The sequence below is a fragment of the Haliotis cracherodii genome, unplaced genomic scaffold, assembly GCF_022045235.1.
Source record: "Haliotis cracherodii isolate W230 unplaced genomic scaffold, xgHalCrac1.p SCAF_15, whole genome shotgun sequence".
Lineage (NCBI taxonomy): Eukaryota > Metazoa > Mollusca > Gastropoda > Lepetellida > Haliotidae > Haliotis > Haliotis cracherodii.
The window spans coordinates 11,125,134-11,143,670 of NW_027266270.1; the positions used below are offsets into that span (position 1 = coordinate 11,125,134).

Genomic DNA, 18,537 nt, shown 5'->3' on the forward strand with positions numbered 1-18,537 from the left:
CACAACCGTAAGGATTTGGCAGGAGAGGATTTGAAAGTCGATCGGAAAACACTCCTCCCTTATAAAGGCGAAAACAATATACCGACGTCACTGAAGTCACAGCACACTTGATCATAACAACTTATCAAACTTGTTGAGATTTACAATTGTTTACAATTATTTTCGTTCTTCGCTGTCTATAAAGTATTTTTTCCACTCGGGCCTTTCCGTCACCCTTCTCTGGGTGGAACAGCAGTGTCATTTCCCCCGTCTTCATCTGCACATTCCTGTTATATACAATGGCATATCAATGTCAGTTTAATGACGGTCTATCATGTGAATCGGCAGTAACTGACACCAGTTATTGACTTAAGATACGGGTCCAAATGCAGCACATAGTCACAGAAACGAAAGTGAATGTAGAACGGATGCGTGTATAGACAGCGCTATAAGCAACGTGGCGCATAAATGCACCGCTTACGTCATGGAAGTTTCCGCGATCGTTTACAAGCATATAAAAGTGGGGCGGTCAAAAACCATCAGACAAGAGAAGCGGTACACATAACACTGTACAGCGACAGGTAGGTCATAGCAACACTCGTTCCTCGACACTTGTGTTCCTGACACCACCGGAAGTCGTATCGGTACACAAATATACGTATATAATCGGTAGGTTTCTCGGCAGCATAAAGCGAACGGATAAAAACGATATCCGTTTGGGCAAGAGGTATATACACTATATACGTCTTTGGGTGGCGTCACATGCGGATGGAGATGCAAAGTTGTGACAACTTACAGTGTTTGTAAACATTGCCCTTGTCATTCGGCGATCGAGTCAGAACTAACCATTGGGAATCTGGAGGAACGACAGGGATAATTGGTTAAACAGGTTTCAGTTGGAACTATGTTGGCTACCGTCATTGTCAGACTGACATATCATTTACTCTGTGACATAATATATATTAATGCGCACATTCCAGGAAAACATGCAGTGTTAAGGTAATGTTTGTGAGCGATGGAAGTAGATTGTCGAGTACAGAACTGAAGACTGACTTCCGCTTCCCCTGTCTTTCTTTCAGAGATTATTACATTGACGTGTAACAACATGTCGCGGACGTACGTGGTATGTTATCTGCTCCTCATCAGTTCCCTGGGAGTCAGTGCCAAAGGTACGTGGACCACCACCACTACTACTTGTCATGTTCCGTATGAAGCAGCCATCAAACGGGACTGCGTGGATGTTTTTGTTTCGGTATTTCTCAGGTTCACGAATTGTATTGTTTGGTGACGTTTTCCCCTTGGATGCCAGAGGGACATATTTGTTCCCTCCTCTTCAAACCTTACTTTGAAGTCGAATTAACTTCAACATACATCACACACACAAATACACTTCACAGAGATGAATTCTGTGGGAAATTCCCTGTTCCATGATATCATATACTGTCATTTTAGGCAAAGCAGAATTCACTTAGTGGCATAAGCCCAAACTCTCCCTGTCAGCATCCCCCCTCTCACTGAATCTGATACTCTTTAGCCATGATCTTATCAGTTGTTCCCCTGCTCCAGTGAAGCAGGCAAGGTCAAGCTGGTCCGTTTGTTTACTTTAGGGCACTGATAGCATGGGCCAGCTTGACACTCAAGGATTGAAACATAACACTCCAAGACAAAACAGTGAAACTACAGTGACTAAATCAACTCTTTGAAAAACGTTTTGAAGGTAATAATTATAATAAAGTGTCTATTCACTGGAAACTGACATCCCTTGACCAATAGTTAAATCATGTTCAATGTGGTAAGCATTTATATATATCGGGTTTAAACCCAATTAGGCAATTCATTAGCCATTACTAATGATGGTAGTTTAGGGTTAGGCTCATACTCATAGGTATGTTCGTAGACTAACCCTTGGTCTACATAATTTTGATAAAAAACAATAACGCCAATAAATTGAAAAAGAGCCACACTGAGATGAGAGATTCAGCTTTTAGAAAATTTTACACTTGCTTCATATTTTAGGGCTATAGCATTTCAGTAAGGGGAAGGCAGAAAGGAAACTAAAAAGCTTGAGATTCTGTGAGGCAGACTAGTGTTTTGATATTATTCTGTTCAACTTGCTCTTTCAGTGAAAAATTGAAAAATGGATTTTTACTGGAGCAAACTTACAATATGTTCGCCACTACAAATAATGTTCAAAACTGTTTGACTGCCATGAACACACAATGCCATTTAGAAAGTGTTCAAATGTAACAAATATTATATTTGGGATAACACTGGTAGTCAACTGGTAGTCTAGATCACATACTTTGTGTACCCCTCTGAAAAGTGTAAATTGGCAGGGCTCCCATGGCCAGTTGTCGGACTTTCATTTTTGTTTAAGCCTCGGTGGCTGAATGGGTTAGATCGCTCACTTTGTGTGCTGGCGATTAGGTGACTCACTCTGGCAGTGTGGGTTCGAATCCTGGACGGGACTCAACCCGAAAAAGTACGAGAATCTGTTTTAGCTTTCGGCCATCGGAGCAGTGCCAATTTACACTTGACAGAGGGGTACACAAAGTTCGTGATCTTGACTACCAGTTGTCGGACTTTCATTTTTGTGGAAGCCTCGGTGGCTGAGTGGGTTAGATCGCTGACTTTGTGTGCTGGCGATTGGTACCTCACTCTGGCAGTGTGGGTTTGAATCCCGGAGAAACTGTACTTTGCAAAGAAAGTGTTATCCCAAATATAACATTTGTTATGTCTGACTGCCACTTCAGATTATTAAAAGGATATATTATGTGCCTCAATAATTACCTCCTCAAAATCTAACGTAGCAATGTAAAATGGTTCCTCAAACCTTTTTGAGAATAATATGATTGGTAAAATTTAAAACTTTATAATTAGTGGGTTTAATAAGTGGCGAACATATTGCAAAGTTGTACCCGTGCCAATATACACTTGTCAGAGTGATACACGAAACTTGTGAGTACCATTTGTCAAACTTCCATTTTTGTCCCAAATGGGACTCAACTCCAAAAATTACTAGGCTTTGCACTTTACAGAGAGAGTTTTATCCCAAATAGGACATTTGTTACTTTGTACTTATTTATGTTTTAAATACTCTTTGCCATCAAAGTTAGAAGAAATAGGGGCTACTATGGTATTTACATGCAAGGAAAACCAAGATGAAACTATTCCTGTATAGTTTGTTTTAACTGAACTTCTCGCATCTACATGAATGTCACCAGAAGACCATGTGCACCAATTGTAGTACTGGGCAGTCACATGATGTCCATTGCCCCTGCAGGTTTATTAACATGCTTATAGCTCTTGAAAGATATTTCTTATTATGTCAAATGTTGAATCCAGTTAGTAAATACTGTTTCTGCTTCATGTAAAAAACCCACTTGATTTGTTAATTATGAACATTTGTTTTAATTATTCATCAATGTCTACTGTACTTTTGATATTTTCGTACACAACTGACTAGATAAATGTTTCATGGCAAAAGAGTTATACTTTGTAATATGTCTTGCCTGCTTTTGAAAGCATTAATAAGGCCATTACCGTATTCGACGTAATAAGCGCCCAGGGCGCTCTTAAAATTAGAACTAGGGGGCTCTTATTAGAATATAATTTTGTCGAAAAAAAACAGAGTTGAAAGATAAATTCCGTGGTTTATGCTGACAGCCTGAAATGTTTATATACGAGAGATATATTTTTCCAAAATTTAATTGCCCATAATTAAGGTGTCATTTAAAACACGAGTGCGAATTATACGCGAATAAATAAGTATTGTGTACATTGAAAGGGTGCTAATTGGGATTGTTCACGAGTCAATCTATTTGCAAATATCGCCGTGGGCGCTTATTAGAGCGGGGCGCTTATTACGTCGAATACGGTATGTTACGCACAATAAATTTAGATTTAAATGGGTTGTCTACAAGTTGACCAATATCTTTTTTTTAATCTGCAGAACATTTAAATGTTTCGAAAGTAGTTTAAAATAACCAAATATCAATATTCTAAAAGAAGACAATTATTTTCTGGACTCACATACATGTCGTCTGCTACAGAATAGCTTGTGGTCATTAATCAGTTGTGAGAACCCGGGGAAGCTGGCAAGAGGACCCCTGCTGATAGCGTGAGTTTTGGGGGGACTGGAATGCAGTTAGCTGTTCCTCACTTTTCAGAGACCCTTATTCCACTAAGTGAATTACAGAAAATGACCTTAGGTACATCGCAATTGTCGCCATTTTTTACACATTACTGAATCATTATTCACGGCGTTATTTACGCTGAAGGGGTCGTTGTCGGCAAAGGTACTACAGAAATGCACCCCAGGTACATACAGAAATGTACCCAAGCCAAAATCAAAATAGAGAAACGTACCCTAGGACGAGTCCATTACACCGCAGGGCGCAATGCGTGTAATCGGTTCATTAAGGGTCCGTCACTTCCTTTGTGCCAAACCGCGGTGACATTCATCGGTGTCGGGCCGGGAAGTCGAAAATCTATTTACCAGTAGTACCGGAAAGGCGAATGGAGGGGTAAGGGACTGGGGACCGGGAAGGCGAATGAAAAGATCAGTGATGTGTACCCTCGTTATGTATACAACGGACACATATACATTGAGGACACTGGGGTGTTGTGAGACGGAAAAGTGAAGAAAGAGATAAAAAAAATTGAACTGAGAGAATGTGATTACTAACTTCCATTGAACTTGTGAGATGGAAAAATAAAGAAAGAGATAATCTACTAAAATTGTTAAAATTGAACTCAGAGAATGTGATTACTAACTTCCATTGAACTTGTGAGATGGAAAAATAAAGAAAGAGATAATCTACTAAAATTGTTAAAATTGAACTCAGAGAATGTGATTACTAACTTCCATTGAACTCGGATTAAGTAATCTAGTAACGAAACGATGAAGCTATAACAACACGCGGGAATCAGTTCATCTCTACTACTATATCTTGTATTGAGAAGATGCGACTTTAACGCAAAAGTTGTTTGAATTGTGAGTAGGATGTCTCTTTGTTCTGAAACCCAAGTAAGAAGTATATAAGATTTTAAAAGCATATGTTCCCACAACCGAGTGCGAAATAGCCAGAGGCTGAAGCGCTCGTAAAATCTCCAAATATCTCTCTCTGTTCCCACAACAACACACACAATCAGCCATGTTGGAGTAAGCATCAAAAGTTCAAAGCGGATCACTCTATGATACATAGATAGTCCAATACCCCCGGATCTCATATATACCACTTCCTCCTCCATTGGGATCACGAACTACCCTTATCAAGTGGGATCGGACAATAAACAAGCCAAGCCGGCTGCCGGCGGCCATCTTAGCCATCGCCTGACCCCCAAGGGCCACCCCCCACGGACAATCAAATCTCGCTAAGTGCTTTTCTATCTCCCTTTCCCCTCTATTCTTTCTAGATCTACCTTATATTTATTGTAGTTAAATCTATACTTTGATATATTTAATTGTTATCTCATATTAACTTAAAGCTCAATCTATTTAACTTTCTGTAGCTCATATATTGTATTGGTACTATAACCTTGTGACACACTACCAACTCCTTGCCCACAACAAATCATGTCATCAACTACACCCCCCCCCCACCTACGTCCCCTCCCACAGACTCCATATTCACAACACCCATACACTCGGACACCCACTTCCCAGAACTCACGCCCACCCATAACCAAAACCCTGTCCCCTTCGACTTCGGAATAGATTTCCAAGAATTCTCTTTCAACCAACCTCACAACAGCATCCCCTCCCCAAACAATCAACCCCCAATCCCCCCAGCCACATTACAAACAAAACCACAACAGCTCCCAAACCCCCATCCCCAAAACCCACAAAGCGCCCACACCAATCCCTCTCAGTGTCATCGCTAACAACCAAAAAATCATGTGCCAAACAGACACCTCCATCCACCTCAACATCTGCCCACACCTCAGCACCAAACCAATCCAAACTCATACTATTAGCATTTTCAACCAACACAACACCACTAAACGACACCTTCTCAAACAATAAGTTCGCCCTCTGCCTGCAAAAATCCCAAATATCATACAAATACATAAACAGATGCGGCAGGGGGTTCAAGATCACCTTTCCCTCACAAGACACTCTCAACCAAGCAGGCAGACAAACAATGATAGATGGTCTTAACATAACATGGCAAACACCAAAATGGCTTACATCAATACAAGGGGTTATATACATAGATCACAGGGATACACGGGAAGACATACTAGAATACATACACACAGCAAATCAACTCCAAACACAACCTGAAATTACAGAATACAAGAGCATAAACAACAGAACACCCATACCAGGCAGAACTACAACACAAACTATTTTCCTCACCTTCAAAAGCACCACACTACCATCACACATAATCTTCGGAGCACTCAGATACAAAATCAACCCAATAAGGAAAAAAAAACCTCAATGCAACATATGCCATTCATATAACCACACTACAGCCACTTGCCGTCAACCGCCCATGTGCCAGAAATGTGGGTCCCTCAGGCATGAAACCCCTGAAAATCCAGTCATTGAGATCAACAACTCCCAAACCAGTCACCCCAAAAAAACTACATTCCAATACAAACAAAATCATTGAGTTCCTGTCAGCAGCTCTCCTCATCAAAAGTCCTCACCCCAAAAAAACTCCACAACCTAGCCCTGGTGTCTAACCTCTATCAAAAACCCTACCAACACTTCCAAACTGCCATAAAAGCTCTCAAATAATAAACTATATCAGTCCCAAAACCCCTCTTGCAAATCAGCCCCAAAACACCATTCATTTGGCCTTAACATTCCCACTTAATTTATAAAACAGAACATGGTGTTTTTACAGTGGAATTGTAATGGTCTCACCACTAATGGGCATGAACTTAAGGCCCTCATCGCCCTAAACAAAATTGCCCCGTATGTAATAGCCGTACAAGAAACAAAGTTATCTCCCCAAAAAGCCTTAAAATTGCCAGGCTATACTTTCCGTCGGCAGGATAGAGCCAGACCTCCTAATAAACCTGCCCCCCCCCTGGAGGACTAGGCCTTTTTATCAAAAACACCATCCATTACGAAGAACTACCCATCCTCACTCCTAACCTAGAAGTCCTATCACTATCAAAGACACTAAAATAACTGTAATCAATTGCTACCACACAAAAACTAAACCGTTCAACCCTGAAGATCTTGAAATTCTGTCAAAATTCCTAGGCCCAAACACCCTTATTTTAGGTGATTTCAATGCACATCACCCACTGTGGGGCACTAAAAACTTTCATGATAAATTTGGAAAATTCATTCTAGAATGGTTAGACACCACAAATCTCATATGCCTAAACGATAATAGAGCCACTAGATTCCCCACCACCCACCTACAATCCCCTACAGCAGTCGACCTATCCATTTCTACCCCCAATCTCTTCCAAAAACTCACCTGGGACCCCCACAATGATACCTGGGGTAGTGATCACTTCCCCATAAAAATCTCCATTAATATCCTCCCCGACTAGTCTCCTTCTGACCCAAACCCCACACCAGACTGTACTATTCAAACTAAATTCAACTTTACTAATGCTGACTGGCAGGAATTCACCACATTATGCAATAAAATAGATGCCCATAACACACACAATGCTGATATCGACACCTTCAATACAAACCTTAGCAACACACTATACAACATAGCCATAAAATGCATACCCACTATCAAAACAAACCCCACACATAACACTGTACCATGGTGGAGCCCTGAAATAATAGAATCTAGAAAACTTAGGAAAAAAGCACTAAATAAGGCAAAACATGATAAATCTAAACTCCATTTGGCCCATAAACAAAGAAATCTCACCAAAGAACTAATCAAGGCAGCCAAAAGAAATCACTGGCAAACATTTACATCAACCTTGAGGATGGGCAAACAAAATTCAAAAATACTATGGAAAAAATTTAAAGCAGTAAAAGGCAATGCCAAAACCTTTAACTTGCCCAAATTTCCCCTACTTACAACAGATAAAGAAAAGGCTAATGCCATGGCTGCCCATCTTTCGGCCGTCAGCAGCTCCGCCAACCACTCCAAACACATCCAAGACACTATAAACACTTAACCTGCATTTCAAAACAGAAACCCGCACTCACATCTTCCTATCAATAAACTCATAAACATCCACGAACTTCAAACTGCAATTAAAAACAAAAACACAGCCCCAGCCACTGGATTAGACAATATAAGCTACAAAATCCTTAATCACGTCCCCATCAAAATTCAAAAATTAATACTTCAACTATATAATCAAGTTTGGACAGCTGGTTACCTCCCCAAAACATGGAAAAATGCATTAGTGGTGCCAATTCTGAAACCAGGGAAATCCCCAAATGACCCAGATTCTTATCGCCCCATCTCACTCACATCCCATCTATGCAAAATTATGGAATCAATAATTAACAACAGACTAAAGCACAAAATCCAAAACAATAGCCTTATTAAAGAGGACCAGAGCGGCTTTACAGCAAACAGACAGACCCTAGACCATATTTTAAATTTAGAACATGATGTTAAGACAGCTCAAGCACAAAAACAATACACTGTGGCCATTTTTATTGACTTTTCTAAAGCATTTGATATGGTTTGGCAACAAGGCCTAAGGTCAAAAACTACTAGATAAAGCCATTGATGGAAGAATTTTGAATTTCATTCACTCTTTCTTAAATAACAGAAACATAACAGTAAAGTCAAACAAGACCCTATCAGACCCCCACATTCTTGAAAACGGCACCCCCCAGGGAAGCATCATGTCCCCCACACTATTTAACTTAATGATTGATGACATATTCCCATCTACTCCCAAAAATATTACTACAGCAAAATTCTTTGACGATATTTCATTCTGGACGTCATCAACATCCATAAAACAAATCGAAAAAAGAATTAACCAATCCTCTCGAAACTAGAGCTCTGGGCTTCCCAATGGGGGTTCAAAATTGATACACAAAAAAACATCGGCATTATTTTAAAAAAAACCTACATGCCAAATTTAACACCCAAACACTTTACAAAGAGAATATTAAATTTCAAAAAGAAGCAAAATTCCTAGGAGTCACATTTGATCAACACCTTACATGGGCTCCCCACATCAATAATGTGGTCAACTCCTGCCAAAAAGATATCAATCTAATGAGAGCCATCAGCGGCTCTCACTGGGGAGCTGACAAACAAACGCTCATAAATATATACAAAACCCTTATCCAAGCTAAAATAGACTATGCCGCCCCGGTCCTCCACTCTCTAACAGTTAATCTGGAAAAAAAGCTAAACTCAGTACACTATAAAGATAGCCCTGGGGACCAGAAATGGCACCTCCCTTAACACCCTACAAATCATCACAGGCACTACATCAATTCAACTTAAACGCCATCAATCTATACTCAGTTACTGGGCTGGGGCACAACAAAACCCCATTTACAAAGAAATACTCCAAAAATACAAAAACTCAAGACCAGCTACCATCAAAAAGTTCAAAAATAACACTAACATAGCCCCCTTCATCACACACCTGCAAAACCTCATCAAAACCTATAACCTACAACATATAACTCACTCCCCCCCCCCCCCCCCAACAACTCATACATACATCCTCGACCTCCCCCCCCTGAAACAGACACATCTCTAACCAAAACACTCAGCAAGCATAACAAACTCACAAACTTAGATAAAGGAACAATATCACTAAACTACATCCATGACAACTGGCCGGAACATACACACATCTATACAGATGCATCATATAACAGAAATAACAAAAAAACAGGGCTTGGTATCCATACAACACAGCCCACACAAAGCACAAATAAATACCAATATGCAAACTACACACATACAAACACAGCAGAGTTATTAGCCATTCTCCAAGCATACCACCAAGCTGAAACATCAAACCAAAACAAAACATCATCATTACTGACTCATTAAACTCAGTAAAACAAATAGCAGACAAACACTCCAAATCCAGACCCGACCTAATCAAACAAATAATAAACACCCATTCAAAACTCAAAATAGCAAATAAAACAATAACACTAGTATGGATACCCAGCCATACAGGCATACCAGGCAATGAAATAGCAGACCAAACAGCAAAAACAGCAACAACTGACCAAATACCCACTTTACAATTCCACACAAGCAAAACCGAAACAAAAACACTAATAAAACACAACATTAGACAACAAAGCTTTAATAATAACATTCAAAAAAGTAAGTCACAATGGATTAAAACACTGTTCACCAACCCAATTACCAAATGCAAGAACTACACAAACTCCATTTTAGCAGACAAAATTATAAACAGAATACAAAGCAATCAAACTAACTTAAACGAAACACTCTACAAACAAAACAGACATACAAGTCCAAACTGCATACACTGTAACACCACAGAAGACATAAATCACATATTCACCACCTGTAGTAAATATCATGGGCTGTGGGAGAGAGGTCTGCTTGGTAAGAGAGTCAAACCCCTTCTCTGCTAGAACTTGGCTACAGTATGTATTTAATGAAAGTTTGAACAATAGAAAGGAATGTGATTGGTTGATACACGATCGGTTGTGTCCTATGCTAAATGGATGGCTGGACAGAGGGGAATACTAAATCCTGTTAATCCTGTGACATATTTACTGGATGCTTTGAAAGAGATTAGGGTGTCACTATATATGAGCTTGTGTGGGGGCTAATCCTTAATGCACTATAGACGAGCTTGTATGGGGGCTAATCCTTAATGAGTCTTAATTGAAGTAATGTTATTCTAATATACCCCGGTAAGTGATGACAAATATACTTAAATATATATCCTTTGTCTGGGAGATGGGATCTTGATACCTTAGGCTAGCGTTTATCTAAAAGCTTCAAATCAATTAAACTATGTAGACGTAACTCCCATTACCTTAGGCTAGCAACCATCTAAAACGCTATAACTGAAACTACTGATATTTTATATATGCATTTTACCTGATGATAATTATTACTTGCTAAACTATAACTATATGAAATGGTGTATAAATATTACACCATGATAACTCATAAAAACAATATACTTGATGTAGATCTAATTATTATAAGATAACTTAGTATAAATGTTATACCATGATATAAATATAAACAACAGGTAACACTATATAACTCTCTTCCGCCTAAATACAAAAACAATACTACCATGCTATTTAAACCAAACAACCCACCAGCCACCTACCTACAAATAGCCATCTTTCTTAAAGACACTAATTTATCAACAAGAATTTAGACCTTGAGTGAGTGAGTCACTAGGAGATTTAACGTGCGCTTTCCGACTAATAGCGTATTTCGCACACGGGGAAGCACTTTATACTGTTGGGAGAAAAAAAGCGTAATGAATAAATAAAGAAGTGCGACCCAAAAAAATGTAACTTTTACTGTACTAATCTAATAAAACTGCGGTGGGTGGGGGTTGGCTGGGTGGGAGTGGGTGGTAATAAAGTACTGAATAATATGGAAAAAGTTGGGCGTGGGTTGGAGGGGAGGGGATCAAGCGTGGGAAGGCACGGCGTTGGCGGGCGAGCATGGTGCTTAGCGACGAGATCCTCGCAGGAGTCTCTTCGCTAGGGCCTCGTCCATTGGGTTGGGCGACTTGAAGAGGTTCTTGGTGAGGATGGCGGCGGAGTGGGCAACGAAGTGCTTGTTGGTCTTGATGTCGCAGTCCATGAGGAAGAGGGAGAGATCTTGATAGTTGAAGATCTCGTGTTCGAAGCTCTCCGCACCTATCATATGGATCAGCCTGAGGGGGGCGTCGGTGTTGTTGGTATTGAGGGAGAGCTCTTGTCCGTTGTTGCAGATGTGGGTTGCATCTGGCATGCCGGGAGCCTTGTAGTGCCTTATGATGTTTTGAGCCTTCTCTAGTAGTGCGGCTCTGAGGCTGGAATCCTGGACCTGGACCGGGGTGGTCTGGGTCTGGACATCACTAAGAGAGGGGGGCTCTGGAGGACTGGTCTGGATGCAGCTGTCGCTCAGGGCGGGCGACTGGGTCTGGCATTCCGTGGACACAGTGGTGGGAGGTGGACGGGAGGCAGGTTCGGGTGAGGGGATTTCTCTCCTCTTCCTCTTCTTTCTCCCGTGGCCGGTGCCCTCGGGTGAGCGGAAGGGCTCCTCCCCTCTGGATTCAAGGGGAACGAGATCCAACGCAGCTACCGGGGGTGGCGGGGTGGTAGGGAGGGAAGTCTCTATCTCCATGTCGAGGACTGGAGTAGGGATCTTCTTAACCCGTGGGGGCCCCTTCTTCTGCTCTGGGCGGGGAGCAGGAGTTTTAGGGGCTGGGGCGCGGGCCATCTGAGGCTTGGTCTTAGCCGGGGCTTTGACCAGATGTCTCTTCTTTTGACCAAGGACGAAGGAGATGGAGAGCATGGAGGTGTTGGACTTGTAGGAAGTCCTGAGCGAGTAGTCCCCAACCCGGTAGGCCAGCAAGGGCTCCAGGATGGAGACAAGCTCCCTCGGTAACGACATTGAGAGGTCTCTCATTGTCAGCTTGGTGGTTTGGAGAGCTTGGGAGGACGTGTGCGCGGGGCGAGAGTCCAAGCCAAGATGTTAGACCTTCGTTCGTTCGTTAATTAGAGGTTTATCTTCCGCTTCGCATTTACTGCATTTCGCGGACGGGGTAGGTGGGGTTATTAAAAGAAGAATAGGGAGTAGAATAAGTAAACACCATACCCAAAAAACTGTAAATTGGGAGGGGTGAAATCATATGGCGAGTTTAGACAGTAAAGCAGTTAAGCTGCTAATTATTAACTTAAGATAATAATAAAAAAGGAAAAAGGGGTTAAGACTGCCTAAGGTGATGAGGGGTGAAAAGGGGGGGGGGGGGATGGTTGGCGGGAGCCAGGGGGCGAGGTGATCTTGCCCACTAATGTGTTGAAGCGTGGGTAGATAAGTGAATTTGGTTGCGCGGACGTCGGGGAAGACAGTCCGCGCGGTAATTTGGATCCCGATCTAAATAAAAAGGTTTGTTAACAGTGGGACGTTGAAGTACTGGTTAAAAGATTGATTTAACTTAAATAGGTGAGCTGGGTGTGGTAAAGACGGATATAAGTAGGGGGGTACAGGGCTTAGGTGTTTAAGTAACTGGGAGAACTCCTTCTAATAAACTTTTAATGAGTTGGAATTCCTGGGGGGTTAGAAGGATGGTAATATTTCTTAACAAAGTGGGCTGTGGTGTTGGTTATGAATTGGGAGGTAAGGGTGATTCCTTGGTCTTGAAGTTCTAAGAGTAAAGATTTAAGGTCCAAGGGTGTGGAGACTTCATGCTCGAATCGCTCTCTTCCCAAGTATTGGACCATGGTGAAGAGAGGGCGTTCGTGGGTGCTTTTATATACTTTAATTCCTGAGGCTTGAAGCGCGAATGGGATGGGAAGGAGGAAGTGGTCAGAAAGAATTTTATCAGCCAGTAGTGTAAGCTGTTGTGTATAGTGCAGCTCAGAGGGGGGTTGTATCTTGAACAATGGAATCTGTTTGGAATGTTGTGCTCCGGAGGCTTGATGGGTGAGGTATAAGAGTTAGTAGTGGATGGTTTTTTTGGGGAGGGGGGTGGCGAGTTGGGGAGTTCCAAAGTTTGGGTGGAACAGTGGGAACTAGAAGTATTGGGGGGAGCCATGGGGAGTGGTGTCTGGGTGGAGTGGTCAGATTGGGGGATATGGGTGGGTGTGCTTATTCTTTTCCTCTTTTTATCTTGGGAAGGAGTTTGATTAGGAGGGGGGGTAGCCGGACCTGTGTCGGAGTTGGGGGAGGTTGAGACAACGGGTTTTTGGAGGGGAGGGGTTTGTATATTTACATAGTCTTGATCTTCGATTGTAGGTTGAAGTGTGGTTAGTTGAGCAGCTGATTTCTGTGTTGGCGGGGAAGCTGGTAAGGTTGGTGGTATTTCCAAGACTGGGTTTGCAGCAGGTTGGATGCCCGAGGAGGAGGTTGGCGCTTGTGCGGAGGCTGTATCTTGTGGAGGGTTGAGATGATAAGTCCTCCTGTTATTACGATGCCAGGCTGTTTTTGGCTGTTTGCAGTCAAACTGGATAGTCAAGGTCTTGACGCCCAGGGATAGATCGGCTACTATCGAGTAGTTTCCCACTCTTTAGGAGAGGAGTGGAATAATTAGTTCCACGAGGTCCCTAGGAAGGGATTTGTTGATGCTTCTGATAGCGCTGTTCATGCTGTTGATGAACGATGACGACGACCACCGAACGACCAAAAAAAAAGACCTTCCCAAACAAAACCATTAAGTAATTCTCTCATTCTACAGCAATACTTAAATTCGGATCGGGATAAAAAAATTCTGCACGGACTTTCTTCTACGACGTCCGCGCCTCAAAATCTCAGCGCGGATTGTCCACAATGACGTCCGCGCCCCCAACTCCTAACGCGGATTGTCTACTCCGACGTCCGCGCCTCAAACTCTTCCCATATCCACCCATAGAAACAATATAGTCGTTCATCCAGCCACTCACTCAATGTCAAGGTTAACAAGCCCACTGCCACACACGCCGACACACAGCCTTTACCCCCCATCCCCCCGCGCTAGCCCCCTGCTTATTAACATAGGTTACTCACACTTATTCATATCTAATTCCCCCATTTATTTATAATTTATTATTAGTATTTATTCATCAGCTTAACTGATTCCTTCTGTCTCTCTACCTATCCTATTTATTTACACCCCCATAGACCAAGGTTAACGTAGGACTTTTTACCTCTCCACGGCTCCTTACTGCCTCCTAAACCCCAACCCTTCTTCTCACTACTTTATCCCCCTTCATTTACAGTTTTTTTGGGCTAGACGTTTATTATTATTCCCACTATTTATGATTTTATAAAACCGTCTGCCCCGAGTGCGAAATAGCCAGAGGCTGAAGCGCTCGTAAAATCTCTTAACTACTACTACTGTTCCCTCTTGTATTCTGTCTTCTACCAAACAAGGCAGAGTGTACTTACGTGAGAGCTTTTGAATACATCCAAGAGGCTGCACACAACTTAGGTTTTGACTGGACTCCCCGGGTGTTTCAACTAGACTTTGAGCGCGCTGCCCACAACGCCGTTCAATCTATGTTCGCAACTACACATACTAGAGGCTGCTTCTTTCACTTTACCCAGTGTATGTGGCGACGCGTACAGAAGGAAGGACTGACAACAGAACACACTAGCTTTGAAGAAGTGAAGAAGGTTGTAAGACGAGCTTCTGCCCTTCCCTTGGTGCCACTAGACATGGTTGACGACGTGTGGGCTGATGCGATTGCAGACAGTCCTCAATGCGTCAAGGTGACGCGCTTCATGGGCTATGTTACCACTACATGGGTAGAAGGATCTTGGAGCAAGGACCTGTGGAATCACTTCGGAAACCAGGGACGCAGAACAAACAACAACCTTGAAGGATGGCATCATCACCTGAACAAGAGCGCCAAGAAGACTCACCCTAACATCTTCGAGGTAGTGAATCTTCTGAAACGTGAACAATCTCTAACAGAAGTGAGGGTTGAACAGCTAGGCGCTCACCCAAGAGCACCTGCTCGGAAGAGAAAATACCGAGTGATTGACTCTAGACTCCGTGCCTTGAAAGAAGATCTGTTGAAACAACTGACGACAACAATGGACTACACTGACGATGTGGCAGATCTACTGCACTGGGAATGAACTGAATTATTACATAAATGATAAAATGTATGTCTATATACATCTTCAAATACATGCATGATATATGATATGTTATACTATACTTGTTATATATTGACTTTGTTGCCCAGATTAAATAGTGTCCTCATTTCATTGGTGTTTCCTTTGTAATGAACAAGTACCGGGAAGGCGATCATCTGCCATAATAAGAATTTTTGTGATGACCGGGAAGGCGAACGTAATTTCTAACTCTGAGGGATTGATTTTCGCCTTCCCGGCCCATAACCCATTCATCATGGCGGTACGCGTTCGTCAGGAGGAACCTATGGATTAAGCTGCAGTGCAGCGTATCGTATGGGAAACGATCATACACAGTGACGTACGTACAATAATCTAATATTTCGAATTCCAAGCATGCACTCGTAATCAGTCGTTTCTGTATTTTGTTTTTGGCTAGGGTACATATCTGTATTCACCAACGTACCTGGGGTATATTTCTATAGTACATGTGCTGACAACGACCCCTTCAGTGTTTTTACAGCATGTTTTGAAATCTAACTTTCGGATATTTACCCGGAGAAATGAATTTCTAAAATAGAATATTAGTGATGACGGGTGTCTGTCTTTTATCAAATCACCAATCCTATTTCCAAAACGTCGCCGATACCCCTAGAATGTTTTTGAAAATACACAAACACGAATGCCGAAGTGAACTTTTCGCCATATTTGGATAGTGTTTCACGTATACCGGTTTTGAGACGCCTGTAAAATCACGTATATTTCAATGTCAGCTGCGATACATACACCCTCAAGCCAAATAAATTAGGTGTGAAAACTGCACTGTTTGAAATGTAAACAAAACAAAACTCAGACAATACACAATGTAGCATTTTCTCTTATTTGTAGCTATCCATTCATCTATTCGTTGCACAACTTGGCTCAGCTTTTTCAGAATATGCATGGGAAAAGAATCGTAGGAAGAATTAGGGAATTAAAAATAGATACATTGCAATGATTTGATATTTTCAACAGAAATTGCCAAAGTCTCCGTCCTGTGTGACGCCATTACTGATGCCAAATCACGCACTTCGACAACCGTTTATCGCAGATTCTGACTATTTTCCTTGCTTAAAAATGAAGGTCCAATGTCAAGGTCACCGTATAAAAATCACAGGACAAGGTCAAAGTCAAGGTCGTGAAATATTTATTTCAGAGGACGAGAAGAGTTTCTGGAATGACCCTTGGTGTTGGGGGCCTGCTGTAGTGGGTGGTGTTGTAGTAGGCGCGGTAGCGGCTCCTTTTGCCGTTGGGGCCGGGTTGGCAGGATTGGGGTTCACAGCGGCAGGGATCAAAGCAGGCTCTGTGGCAGCGGGTGCAATGTCTGCAGCGGCGACGACGGGAGTTGGTGCGGGTGCCGTTGCAGCGGCACAATCTGCAGGTATCTTTGTTACATATATCAGTGGAGTAGAAGTAAGAATATGCTCAGACCTGTTGTCTGTTGTGAATTTCAGGTGTGTCAAGCTCAAAGGATTGAGTCTGATGCTGCTACCGATCTACGTCTATCTAAGTGACCGCATGAAATGTCATACATTAAGAAATGTACAAACTTGAGGTCGTGTTATTTTCACCAGAGAACAAATTATTTATTCTATTTTATTGTAACAATTGATTTTATGCCTTGTCTTGTGGCGCTGGGTTTCATCTCTTACATGGATACAATGTGTGAAACCCATTTATTGAAATAATATATATTATATTTAATATTCGATCTTTATAAATCAGTTAACAATTATCAACCATTTTCTTGCATTGTATATACTTTCCTTTTCTCGCAGGGGCTGCTGGCGTAGCCGTCACCACGAAGGCAGCGATGGCCGTGGTTGGAGCAACCATTGGCTACTTCAATAGCGGTTGCTCGGAGCCAAGTTGCGAAAATGAGAAAAAATGAAAAGAGAAGTAAATGACGATGTCAACTGATGGCGAGTCGCCAAAAAATATCCGTGTGGCTCAAGATCGCCCTAATACTAATAACTACTGCTTCTCAGAGATTTCGGAAACGGTATTGCATGTGATAATACCATTTTGATATAGGGGTTAAACCCCTAAAACCATGCACGTCAACATATCCAACTGTCAGGAAATCTCAACAGCATGATAATAAATATTTTAAAATTTATAGTTGAGAGGATAGTACAGTGTTTGTCACATTTGGAAAAGTAACCCAAGGGTGAGACATATGTCTGACATTCATGTTTTACTTGCCTGGTATAAGCTGTTGTCATGGACTCTTTGTTGTAAATTACATGGAGAAAAACTTATTCAGAACCAAAGTTAAGCTTCATTGATCATTTATTGAAAGTTGGTGTTTTGTGTGTGCTTATTCACAATAAAGAAGTTGACATCCACACTTTGTGTTTATACCATGGACGCGTTGGAGGCACGAATCGCTCAGAACAAGCAACTTAATCCCTCATCCTCGGGTTAGCAACAGCTTGAGTGAGTGAGTGAGTTGGGTTTAACGCCGCTTTTAACAGTATTCCAGTTATATCACGGCGTGTCAGCTTAATGTAGGAGGAAAGCCCGAAGTGATGCAGGTCTAAGACGTTTACCACTTCGGTGAAACCCACGAGAACGGGTATGGTGCTGACAAACCTAGAATCATATTCTGGGCGAACCGGGATTTGAACCCACAATCAAAGATTTCTGGCGTGCCCAAGGGACGCAACTCTGCACAGCGAATCGCGGCGCCTCAGACGACTGGGCCACCCGTACCCTCGGGGCCAAGTAGAGGCGCAGCTGCGCGTGGAACTTGAGCTTGGTTATGTTGCAGAGATACCTACCATTGTAAGCCACAGGGACTCGTTATTGG

General features: G+C 42.1%; 1 protein-coding gene across 1 annotated transcript; it reads left to right on the forward strand.

Annotated features, from left to right (window-relative positions):
- Positions 1-514: 514 nt before the first annotated feature.
- On the forward strand, positions 515-18,073 carry LOC139461802 (interferon alpha-inducible protein 27-like protein 2A). Its single transcript, XM_071243274.1, has 4 exons — positions 515-560; positions 1,059-1,148; positions 16,882-17,106; positions 17,504-18,073. Exons 2-4 carry the CDS (start codon positions 1,085-1,087, stop codon positions 17,614-17,616), a joined length of 402 nt encoding a protein of 133 aa, XP_071099375.1. The 5' UTR covers positions 515-560; positions 1,059-1,084; the 3' UTR covers positions 17,617-18,073.
- Positions 18,074-18,537: the final 464 nt, after the last annotated feature.

Coding starts and splice junctions, on each gene's coding strand:
- LOC139461802 (XM_071243274.1), top strand. CDS start 1,085: ATGTCGCGGACGTACGTGGTATGTTATCTGCTCCTCATCAGTTCCCTG. Junction 1,149..16,881: donor CCTGGGAGTCAGTGCCAAAG/GTACGTGGACCA, acceptor TATTTATTTCAG/AGGACGAGAAGAGTTTCTGG. Junction 17,107..17,503: donor TGCAGCGGCACAATCTGCAG/GTATCTTTGTTA, acceptor CTTTTCTCGCAG/GGGCTGCTGGCGTAGCCGTC.